This window comes from Nanorana parkeri, unplaced genomic scaffold, assembly GCF_000935625.1.
Source record: "Nanorana parkeri isolate BGI_ZX_2015 unplaced genomic scaffold, ASM93562v1 scaffold1612, whole genome shotgun sequence".
NCBI lineage: Eukaryota > Metazoa > Chordata > Amphibia > Anura > Dicroglossidae > Nanorana > Nanorana parkeri.
In genome coordinates this window covers 35,229-48,138 of record NW_017307880.1, presented here as the reverse complement: position 1 = coordinate 48,138, position 12,910 = coordinate 35,229, and the positions used below count along the sequence as shown (strand labels likewise).

General features: G+C 40.4%; 1 protein-coding gene across 1 annotated transcript in view; it reads right to left on the bottom strand.

The window, feature by feature from the left end:
* Positions 1 to 511: 511 nt before the first annotated feature.
* The window catches only part of NAGLU (N-acetyl-alpha-glucosaminidase), a 44,261-nt gene continuing 31,862 nt past the window's right edge, over positions 512 to 12,910 (bottom strand). Inside the window, exons 3-6 of the mRNA XM_018570849.1 lie at positions 6,845 to 6,991; positions 6,273 to 6,358; positions 3,193 to 3,449; positions 512 to 1,722 (exon numbers count right to left, since the gene is read on the bottom strand). Coding sequence (XP_018426351.1) covers positions 512 to 1,722; positions 3,193 to 3,449; positions 6,273 to 6,358; positions 6,845 to 6,991 — 1,701 coding nt within the window. The remainder of the gene's footprint in view (positions 1,723 to 3,192; positions 3,450 to 6,272; positions 6,359 to 6,844; positions 6,992 to 12,910) is intronic.

Below are 12,910 nucleotides of genomic sequence, written 5' to 3'. Positions count from 1 at the left end.
CATGAGCTTTGTTGACGTGAGCGCTCTAGCCCTGATTCAGCAGGGACCATATTGGACCTCTGCGGAGAGACCACCACTTGCACAGGGTCCTTTGCTAGAGCATGCTGGCAGGCAACAGGTTTTCCTACTCTGGCTTTGGCAAGAAAATAAACTGCAATACTTTTGTTTTGATGCACCTGAAATAAACTTCATAGATTTAAACAAACTTTATTTAAGCTTAAAAAGTGAAAGTGAAGTCAGAAGTGAAAAAATGACGAAATCGAGCCCTTGGGCCACTAGTACTGTTTTTGGAAAGAAGCAAGCAGCAGGTGGCAGTTCAAAGCCTGCAGTTGTTCTACTGCTTATAACAGTGGTTGCTGTGTGATCTGTAAGCCTTTATGTATATTTTATGTTTCACCATTGACTGTTCACTTCAGAAATATATCACATGGCATTATCAAATTATAAGAATAAGATCTGATATTCTGCTTGAAATGTCTGTTTTCCTTTTGAATGCACATGTGGCATTGCATCATCTGGGACGGTACAGCTTTTGTCTTTTTGGGAAATACTTTATGAAAATATTTCTGGCTATTTTAATGGTGCCTCCAGTGGGAGTAGAACTATAGGTTTTGCCATTATAGATGAACTCTTTTTCCACACTGAAGACAGCCTGATCAAATTTGCTTTGCTGGAAGGGTACTTCTGTATTAAGACTCTCAACCAGGTACCAAAGAAAGAGACTCCAGCGCTCTTTATAATAATCTTGAATTAGCCCCCCCAATTGCTTGTTGGCATAGTCTAAAATATTGCCAGTGGGACCCCATAAAGTAATCTGATTACGGCCATTCATGTCATAAAGAATAGCTTCAGCTTTGGTGCTGGCCATCTTCCTTGCGGACTCTAACCATCGTCCAAGCAAGAACTGAGGTTGACTGGAAAGAAGACTATCAAGTTCAGGCAGGAGATCATACACCAACAGGCCACCTGCAGTCATAACTCTTTCTAGATCTTCATTTCTATAAGCAGTCCTGATTTCCTGGTAATATTCGGTAACCAGCATCTGCATAGCTTCCCTAGTGACATCCACCAAGTCATAGAGGAACGTTGAACTATTTTCGAAGTAAGGAGCCGCAAGGTGCATTAATTTCCAAGCTGCATAAAGGTCTATTTCGTTGTAGCAAATATCGGTGTTCATATTTAGAGATGGTCGCCTAACTAATGGACTGTGATTGTGATCCTTCCAGTCCCGAGTACAGTTGTACACACTACTTAGAAGCAACTGCCATGCGGCTTGTGCATAGGGCTGTTTCTGCCCGTAACGCCTGTCAGAATAATCAGAGATCCATTCAGTAAGATTGAGAGGCTTGGATTTCCAACCAATTTCATTCATCAGCTCATAGATCATGTCATTCTGCTCAATGCCTTCAGGGGTGATTCCTGTTCCTATCATAGTAGAGTTTTTGAAGGACAATGCAACAAAGGGTCCATTGTTTACACTCTCCACTTTTCCAAATAAACCATGGCTCCCACCAAAGTTATGCAGCATGCACCAAATGAATGGTTGCCCATAAAAAGACTCAGTGTTCTGATAAATAGGAATAGTTTCAGCAAACAAGTCCAGGACTATGATTCTACCAATTGGTGCTCCATGGAGAAGGGCCTTAATTTGAGGCGGCCTCCAGAAAGATGGATTGTTAATAAATAGCCAGCCTTGCAGCATCCAGATGGCTCCAGGATCCACTGCAAAAAGAGAAATAATGAATATTAGAATGATATAAATAACGATCTCCATATAACATAATACTACATAGTGAAAAGCCAGATGCACTCTGGTTTTTGGTTCTAGAGAACTCTGCCCTCAGCGGTGAATTTACACAGAACATGCTCCATCACAGTACACAGTTTGCTACGTTCCCATTGTCCAAAACCCTCCAGAGATAGTCATCACTTCATATTTGTTGGACAAATTTATTTTAAAGCAACCCTATTGCGAAAAATGAAATATCAGAAAAGAAACATGTAGTCAAGCAAGTTCTTGTAAGGCAGAACTAAACTAATAAAAACAAAAATTTGCCAGCAGGAAAATAAGACTCTTCAGAAAAACAGTCTACTTGCAAATGTTTTATCTGTACATAGACTGTGGTACATGTGCAGTGTAGTGTCCTGTTCTGAAAATGGAGCCAGGTGCTGCGATAATGTATTTCCAGGGCACATGTGCAGCAGTTACATCATCAATAGCCACCGAATGACAAGCAAAATGTGCCAGATGTGGAAAAATATGGCAGTGACGAAAATCTTGGACCTTGCACTGCTAGAGAGGAGCACACCCAAAGCAAGTGTATGGTATGCAGCACAGACGTGCCCACCATAAAATAAGAACTCCGGGCAAACATTGTCTTAACCCTTGCAGTGGGGCCACCCCTACAATCGAAGGGTTAAGTGCTCGTTTTTGTCTAAGTGCAAAAATACCAAAGTTAAACTCACCCGAACCTCAGAGCTGGCTGCCTTTCTATAGCACTCCCTGAAGCCAGTTTCCTCTTCCGTTGCATCGATGATAATTTCCTCAGCATTCTCAAGTACCGTACACAGTGTATAGGGCATGATGACTCAAGGATCCTTAAACTGTTGCAGTAGAGAGGGAGAGAGGCTCCAGCGACCGGTTTAAGAGCAAGCCAGTTCATCCTCCTGAGAGGATCAGGTGAGTATTTTTGTACCTAGACAAAAATAAGCACTTAACCCTTGCTGTGTAGCATATCTAAAACACAAAAATGTAATACATAGCAGGTTACCAGTCATTAGGTATGGTGGCTGCATTAGTTTTTTTTTTCCCCCCTGTATTTTCACATTCTTCCTGTACTAGAGTGACAAGGCTCATTCACGCTCTTGTATCTGCCTATCTAGGTTAGGGGAGTACTCAGTAGTCCTGCCCTTTTTCTGTTGTTAAAGTCCTGTAGTCCTCAGGACAGCATAACTGACAACAGTGCGGCACAGTCAGAGAGCACAGGAATGGACAACATTTATGACATGTTTGTCCCATTCAACTGGACTTGTTCTGTAACGTTAAAGACATTTTACTGCTCATCAAAAGAGCTTCTTTAGCAGAGTTTTCCAAAAACAAAACATGTGACTGACACAAGACTTTTGAAATACTAGCTGCCACATAGAAGGCCAACCATAAAACAAAACAAAAGTTTTCTCTCTCGCCCTTACCATTGTCCATGGATTTAAAAATGGCGTTACTGACTGCAGACAAATAAGAAGGTTCAGAACAAGTTGGTTGCATCTCATTAAAGGTGTCTGCATTGTAAACATGGTCAGTTCCAAACTCTTGGATGAGCTCACTCAGAAAAAGTCCCCCAATCCTTTGAAAAAGGGGATCCTCCGGGTCCAGAACATAGCTGCAGGAGTATGTGCAATTGAAGTTGCTCCATCCGCCAAGTCTGGTCACATTCGCTTTAGGAAAGACCCTGAGCAACAAGACAGGAAATTACATTTCAAACATTTTAAACAACATTTTCATTGTCCTCTGTTTCTTTATTGACTATTACCAATCATATAGTTTTGTGTTTCTGGTATACTTTATTTTCTTCCAATCTGTTTCATCAGGAGACATAGGAGATATATATGCCATATTAGATCACAAAACTAATCCAAAATGTATCTTAAAGTGACATTAACGTATATTTTTCACCCTCCCCTCAATCTTAGTGTAAGCACTTACCATAAATGATGTTTCTTAATGCGATTTTCTTCTTTCCTGTGGTTTTCAGCCTTCTCTCCAGCACTGCAGCGGGTCTCCGATCCAGCGCGGACTCCTCTGTGCTTGCCGGAACTTCCTGTCCCACGTTGCCTGCATGCGGGTGTACACTATCCATAGACTTGTCAGGAGAGACATAAGGTAAAAGGCTGAAAATCTAAACTGCGCATACGCCCGCCCCATGCTCCTTTGCGCCCGCCCCAGATTTTTCAGATTTTCGGACGGTAGCGCGCGGCGAAGACACAGGTAAGTTTAGACCTCTTTTAAAGCATTTGAAAAAAAAAACGTTTTTGCATATATCTATATGCAAAAAAAACACGGAGGGTTTAATAACCCTTTAATTGTGCTTCAACCCAACTACCGACAAGGAAAGCAATTTTTAATTAAATAAATATGGTCGTATATACGGCAATACAATTGAAAATGACAAACTATCTACCTCTGTTAGGAGGAATGTTGGGTTGAAGCAGAATTATGATACATAATGGATTAGTTTTATGACACTGAATGATGCAAGGGGCGGTGACTTTGATGGGTACTCTTGGGTGTAAAACCCGTTGGATGAAAGCTACCAAAGAACCTGGTTTCAAAGAAGTTTTGCGCTAGAAGTCTTCAATCTTAAGGGCTCATTCATACAGGCGTGGACATCCGTACAACGTATACAGTGGGCACCTAAGTGCAGCCACCGAGACCTGCACGAATGTGCAGGTTTGGGTCAGTGTGTAGCCATATGCAGGGAGCCACATCCTCCCATAATATGCACACCAATGTGAATGAGCTTGAAGAGTAAAGCAATTTTTGCCATGAGATACTGAAGAAGTTTTTTTTTTTGGTGGTTTTGAAGATATTTTTTTTAAATAATGTTTTTGGGACGACTCTTTGGCACCCTATCAGCCGGACTGTATTTATATACAAAGCGATATATATTTATATACAAAGCGATTCATATGATTAATTATATTTTAATTGGGATGTGGTGCCTGGATACACTACAAATCCTTTACAGTTTGTATTATAAATAATTTTTTGTATATGAAACAAGGTTTTAATAACCCCATAAATAAACAGCATATTGTTGCTGATATTTTCCAGCCCACACCTATAAAGCCATTATATAAATATCTTATTTCTGTACATGTCTGGATACATTAATAAAAAAACAACAAAAAAAAACCCATATATTCTTATTATTTCTCACAATAAAGTTCATCTAAAGCCAAATCTTTTTTTTTTTTCCATAGTGGATAAAGCAGGGAATGGGGGAGTGGTTAAACCCTCGTTAGGGTGTTTTTTTGTTATTGATGTCCCATGTGAGGGATTCCCCTTCACTTGCTGTCCTGTAGACACAAAAGAGAGTAATCCTGGTGTCGCACATTAGGAATTTATTCATTCAGCCTCATCGGCTAAAAGTGAGAAATCTTTTTATTACCCCATCCACGGTAAACAAGTTGGGTAAAAGAAATCTCCCCTACTAGCCATTGTATTGACAGACAGACAGCGCTCATGGATGTCGGAATACCCCAACGGTGGCTATAGCTGATTGGCTGCAGTCACTGTCAGTTTTAACAGGCTTTTTTTCAACTGACAAAAGTTGATAAAAAGAAAAGAATCGACCACCAGCTTCCGACAAGCTGGATGGTACTGGCAAGAACACCCACATTAAATTTTGCCTGATTTAGCAGGAAACGCATCAAATTTGATCCCTGTATGGGCAGCTCAAGAGGAGATCTCTCCAAAGACTTACAACCCTGAACACAATCCAGGTTCTGCAAAGGGGTTCTGGTATGGGTAAGTGTTAAGACGACCATATCCAGATTGAATTTCAGCTGCTTCCCATCCCTGCCAACTTTTGTCGAAGGAGCTTGGTGAAAAATTGTCAGCCAAACAGTGACTATATCCCATCAATTTCAGTCACTGGGTATTCGGATAGCCACAGCTTATTAGAACAAAAAAAAACAGAAGCAACACCATATAAATTAGAGTTCAAATGAGTTATCATTAGTAACACTTCATGCTTTTATTGTTACCAATGAAAACGTCTTTGGGCTCTTCATTTGGAGGTGCCTCCATTTTTTGTTCTAATCAACTTCTCCAAGGCCCCCTCTTGCCTTCTGTGGGGTCCCTGTAGGTGGAAGTGCAGCCACTACCAAACAATGGAGCACCATAATAGAAACCCATATTGCAACCATGCAACGTTTACAATCAAAGATCACAGTGCCTCTCACTCTTCGTTGCACTTTATCAATATACAATATCTGACAGGGGAGATTCCTCCATTCATGCTCTTTTGCATGGGTGAGGGAAATTGAGTGTTTTGTCACTCTAGAAAATCTTTTGACACAAGAAAATGTTACGGTGTGGACAGCTTACTATATCGTGTTTTCCAGGAGCGGTTTAGTTTTTATTTCTGTTGTACTGTGGAGGAGAAATGATACTTCTAGTAGGAAATAGGAGACATTTTTTCCTATTACTTTATAGTCCTTTATCAGGGCTCCGTGGGATAGATATGCCAGTGTAATGTCTAATATCTTACCTCAGTAAACTTGAAGGAATGTGTCCAGCAAATGCAGGCAACACTGTAATCATTCCAAGAGACCTCATTCTTTCTACGATCTTGAGCTGAAAATATATAATAGAAAAAGAGAACTCATGCACAAATTACTTTTGCTGTTTCACTCAAACCATCACACCGTACCTCTCTGATGTCCATTTAAATCTCATAGAGCTCTTCACAGTTGTCCCTGATCTTACCAGAGTAGCTGTCCCCCCCAGCGATCACTTCCTGATACAGTGAGCTGCTCTGGCTGTGTGCATTGTTCCCTGTACACCGAGTGCATTGCCTCTGTGCAATATGTGCCTAAAAACAGGTCTCCAAAGGACCTCTGTTTATTAGGGGCAAGAGTATATATGATGTAGTGCAGGGCCCACTTTATGTTCCTTGCATGTTTTGGGGTATTTTTTTGCAAAGTTAATTTTCAGCACATTCACTAAGGAAAATTTCCTTGCAAAGCGAACAGACTATTTGCCTTTAGTAAACCGACACCACTTATTTATGGCTATGGTATTTCTGCATATTGTTCCCTAATGAACATGTTAGGATCTTACCTGCAAGGAGTACTGTTTGTACATCCAGGTGGAAGACAGAGGACCTCCCCACGTGTGGATATTTCCCATTCGACCCCAAGCCAAGAATGCTGGGCCAGTGAAAAAGTCATTAATTTCCGACTGATTTAACCCCAATGACAAATATACCTATAATAAAAAAAAAGTTAAGGTTTAGGACTATCCCTCCATACTACATAAATGGAATAGCATGATTACAGTGCATCTAAACCCCAAAACTTATTTTTAGTTTTGGATAGAGTGAAGGGATTTATAACCCCTTTGTGGTTTTTATTGCTGTCTGTGCCCCAAGCTGGATAGAGTCAATCTCACCATTTGTCCCGGGGACCACTGTCTCCAGGACATAAAGTGATAAGAAATCTATAATTTCTGTGTCACAGGAGCAGGTGAGGGGAAATCTTCCAATAGGGTTATCCGTTCATTTGACACCTGTTTAATAGGGGATTTCACCTGACTTTTATGATATTTCCTCTCACTTCCTGTTGTAGTTCCCATGAGATAGGAAGTAAAGGATATATAAAAAGAAAAGAAGTTTCATATTTACATATACTTTTATTTCAAGTCTTTAACAGTTAAAAAGAACATTTTGATACCACATATACAATCAAAATCAAACCACTGGTATGTTTGTCAGACACACACAGTTAAAAGTGGTACAGTTGATAACTGTATCTTGATGGTCATATCTTCTACTGCCCTGCACAGTGAAAGGACACACAATTATCAAGTCATTTAGCCCATGCACACATATACACATGGCCATAGCATTAGGAAACCTACCCAAAAAAGTTTAGAGCCTAAAAATAGGGGCTAGATTCTAAATGTAAAAAAGACACAGTTTCCAAGTTTTTTCTAATGGGGGAGGGGTGACTTATTCTGCATTAATCCACTAAAGACTTAGGTGGTGATCTATTCACACAGCGAACATCATTTGCAGTTCATTATGACTACCAGATGGCGCTAAGGAGCATAGGAAATTCCAGTGCTCATTGGCGCAATCTAGTGGCTATAATGAACTGTGAATCGTGTTCGCATAGCTGTTCGCTTTGTGAACAGATCACCCCCTATGTCTTTACTCGAGTAATGCAGAATTTTACTGTCTGTCATGACACCAGACATCCTGGTTGCCATTTCTGGAGCACATTCTTCGTGTGTTGCTATTGTAAATCTATCAGCAAGCACAATTACTGTGTTTCCATCTTCTTAACATATACTCCATAGGATTAGGAATATATGGAAAGTTCACAGAAGGTCCAAGTGCTGTGATGCGATTGTTATATTACAACACCAACACAGCAGTAAAGATCCTAAGGGTTCTCCCAATACCCAAAAAATCAAATAAAGCTTTTTGCAGGAAGTTTGAAAATTGAAGGGTGGCATATGGTAGAATATGGGTATGCAACCTCAGCAATCCAGCTGTTGTGGACCTATAGTTCCATGAGCCATTGCAAGACTCTACAAGCCACAGGCATGACTCCCACAGGCAGACGCATGATGGGTTGCCTTGTGGTAGAAGTTATATAGAAGGGAACATAATGGAAGCCTGGTCACGTTCTCTCACGTTAATAGAACAAAAAAAATATCCTAAACCATCCAGCTTAGGAGTCATGATGAATCAAAAACTAACTTGCACCCAACCAGAATTAATGATCACTGTGCTTATAATGCAGTTTAGTTTTTCATTCTAGTTTATTTTTCTCCTTTCTTTGTAAAAGGATTTCAACACCTGACATGGCTCAATTATTCATTTATGTGGATTCTCAGAACCCTAAAGCCCCGTTCACATTGATCGATTTATCGCACGGTAATTCCCGCGATATCGCAGCAAATTACCGCGCGATATCGCGCTCCAATGCATTTCAATGCGGCAAAGGGTCCTGTTGTCGCGGGTCGTGTGTCGCTACAGCAGGACCCTTTTTGGAGCGGATTTAGCCGCGATTCAAGCTTGCTCAATGCAAGCTTGAACGCGATATCGCGCGGCAAATCTCGCGATGTCGCGCAATATGCAAATCGCGCAACAAACGGGCGATTTGCATATCGCGCAGTGGGAACGGGGCCTAATAGTTCACCAAATCTCAACAGTGTCACGTTATTATACTTTCATAATGAAATCCACATTGGCTATACCGGTAATTATTTGCAAGACACTAGACACCAGGAAATAGTTTGCATAATGACAGATGGCAACATGCGAGACCCTCTATGAAAATGAAGTATATAAAACTCTTAACACTGCAGGGGTCTTCAGTAAAGAATTGCAATGTGTGACCGCTGACACAACCTATTTGTTAGAGTTAAACAGAGCAAACAGATCTCTTCTTAAAAGGAGAACCTTAGAACTATGAGGTGAGTGAAAAGCACTCACCTCATAGTTCTCCTTTAATGCATGAGATCTATGAGTGGAGCAGTCTCCTAGTGTTCTACAAGAAATCAGGCGAAGAAGCAGAGAGAAGCACACATGGGTCTTTTGACTGGAATCAATACATGATTAGGGAAATGTACTAAAATAATATATATTAACTGTTCATTCACTTGGTAATGGTGAAAAGCAAACTCAAATGGTAGGAGAACACTTACCACTGCCCTTCATGTAGAACGCTCTCAATCTGACGCATGCAGGAAATTGAAGCATGTTACTAAAGCGCAGTACAACATACAGTATAGGTATCCAAATCTAGGATTAAATTAAAGCCCCAAAACGGTGTATAATACGTTAGGGTAGATTGCAAAAGTTAAAAAGGTATAAGGCGTGGAACCACCGCATCTATTATCAATAGCAGAAGACTAGAGCCTATAAGCTTTTTATTTCTCTCTGTCCCTATTGCAGATTTCTCCTCACTTCCTGTCTGGTGAAATTATTGTCACCATGACAGGAAGCGAGGGGAAATCTATAACACTGAACCCAGGATAGCAATAGAAACCTGACAGAGGTTCTGACATTTCCCCACTTAATCCAAAACAACAAAAAAGTTTTGTCTGGGTTTAGGGCCTGTTCACATGAGGTTCAGGTCCTGATCAGGTCTGGATAAGGTGCGGATCAGCAGAAGCGGCGCTATGTGTTTTTTTTTTGCTGGAGTGGGGCTGTCAGTATGTTAGCTGCAGTGCAGTGCGTTTTTGATGCGTTTTTCGTTTCCTGACCGTACAAAATGTGACATGCAGTATTTTTTCTGTCGTAACCTGAACTGACTGCGCACGTGAGAACTGTAGCCCATAAACACATTGGGATGCATTTTTAGTGCAGAAGCGTACGGATTAGGTCAGCACAGAAAACGGTTGTCGTGTGAACAGGCCCTTACACTTTCAAAGCATTAAAGCTGAAGGTTAATCAGCTAATATTTAGTTTTGCCTGGTTTCCCCTCTACCCCCTTAATAATATGTTAAATATATCTTTAGATAAAACTTTCCAGGTTTCATGACATACCTTGTTTTCATTTATTAAAAATAAATAAACACCATCCTTAAATTTAAAATAAAATGCACAAATGGAGTGTTACAAAACATAAAGTATACTATAGAATAAAACTGCATGTACAATTTTTTGCAATCACACTGCACTGGAACGCACAGCATTGCGCTACTGTGCGTTCCAGTGCGGATGATCACAGTGTGGGTGGGAGGCGCATTTGGGGTGCCATTGAAATGAATGGCAATACAACGCACCTCCCGCAGCAGAATTTGTCAGGCCGAAACAGAAAATTACTTTCACACCTTTTATATATATATTTTTTTATAATTGTATTGTAAGCACATGGCGCTTGAATAGCTTCAGCCAGGAAATGAAATCTGCGAGTGGCAAGATTCTGCCGACGGCAGCTGAATGTAAATACAGTAGGTAGTGGGCGGGTGCAATAGCCAGCCTGCTATTGGCCATTTCAAATTGCAATAGCCAATAGCAGGCTGGCTATTGCCCCCACCCACTACTTGCTGTGCCCTCCTCCCAGCGTGGAGGAGAGAGCTAGGGGATCCAACCAACTAATCGATTAGGAGAATAGTTGACAACTATTCTCCTAATCGATTAGTTGGTTGCAGCCCTAGTGTATTGCAGCTGGTATTTATTTACAAGGGGTGTCTGATAGAAAGTATTTTTAGTTATTGTATAATTTCATTTTCTACTTTTATTTTTGGTTTCGATATTTGTTATCATTTTCAGCTTTATACTGTATAAGTATCATACTTGGGCTGCAACCAACTAAACGATATAAATCGATGATAATAAATTGTCAACTATTCTCATTATCGATTAGTTGGTTGGATCCCTTAGCTCTACCCTCCACGCTGGGAGGAGGGCAAGCAAGCAGTGGGCGGGTGCAATAGCCAGCCTGCTATTGACTATTGCAATCTGAAAAGGCCAATAACATGCTGGCGATTGCACCAGCCCACTAACTGCTGTATTTACATTCAGCTGACGTCTGCAGAATCTTGCCACTGGCAGCTGTCATTCCTCGGCTGAAGCTATTTAAGTGCCATGTGCTTGCAATACAATAATAAAAAAATAAAAACAAGGGGTAGGAAAAAAAAAAGGTAATTTTCGGTTTCGGCCTGACAAATTCTGCTGCGGGAGGTGCGTTGCAGTGCCATTCATTTCACCCCAAATGTGTCTCCCACCCACAGTGTGATCACCCGCACTGGAACACATGGTACCGCAATGCCGTACGATTGCAAAAAATTGTGCTTGCAGTTTTATTCTGAAGTAAACGTTATGTTTGTAATTCTGTTTTGCCCTTGTACAAAGCTACTTATGAATCCAGAGGTTGTACGCATAAATTCAATAAGGTCTTGGATCTCTGGCTGTCCTGTCACCTTATGGCAACTCCGGTGCCTTGAGCCCCCTGCATTGGACATATTGTAGGTCTCTTTTCTATGTAGCTATTGCCTTTTGATTTATGAGATGGTCCTAAGACACAGTGACACATGGCACCTTATAATTGATGTTGTTCACCTAAGTACATTTTTTCCCCAACATCCTGGATGCATTTCAAGTGTTTTTGGGGACTGAGCGAGCTGACTTGCTGTTCTTGCTACTGTTTTCCTGGTTTTTTTTTTTATGGTCGTCAGGCTCTATTGCCTGCCTTTTTTGTATTGTTCTTGGCCGGGGATATGTCCACTATGGCCCTGTTTTATATGTTTCTACGAAATGTAACAAAAATTATTTGACAAAAAAAAAACACACACACAATTTTATGTTGATAACACTGCATTTGTGTATTTTATTTTAAATTAAAAGGATGGTATTTTTTTTTATCCGATCAAAAAAATAAAATAAAAAAAAATAAAAAAAAAAAAAATCGGCCAACTAATCCATTACGAAAATAATCATTAGTTGCAGCCCTGTCATACCCACAGAAATTGTTATTTTCTGCCTCTAGAGGGCATCAGAGGACTATATATCTAGCTATAAACAGGCGGTAGCATTACTAGACCTTTGTTGATTTTCTCTGCAGCATTACTAGACCTTTAGATTTATTACATCTATGAAGATAGGAGAATGGCCATTATTTAAGAAAAATCAGAGCAAATAGTGTGTAGCACAGGTGTTATTTACATACATCATATTATTAGTGTGTAAAGATGTTTACAAATTGGAGCATTTGACCTGAGAGCTCACGTTTTACAGATCGCATTCATAAATCTTAGTTACATAGGCCTGGAAAAGACAGACTGTATGCCCATCATCTTAAGTTGGCCATACACTGGTATATTTCCATACAAACTTTCATGTGAAAAATCAGAACATTTGATAGTAAATAATAATCAGTAAAAGAAATAATGGCACCATAATGTGCACCTAACATTGCAAGATGTGATGCGGCAGCGGGCTTCTGTGTGACGTTGTACATGATCCTGCATTGCATAGATGTGAATGGAGCCTTAAAGTCTCCCCTAAGGAAGGTGACGCCTAATGATGTCACAGCAGATATTTATTGTCATTGGCCAAAAGAAAAATGCAGTGTGATGGTACGTTTTTGATTTTCCTAGAGCTTTTCTTCAAACAGCCAATGCAATGTGCACTGCGAATCACTGCTCCTGCTTGCTCCGAGTCTGTGTGGA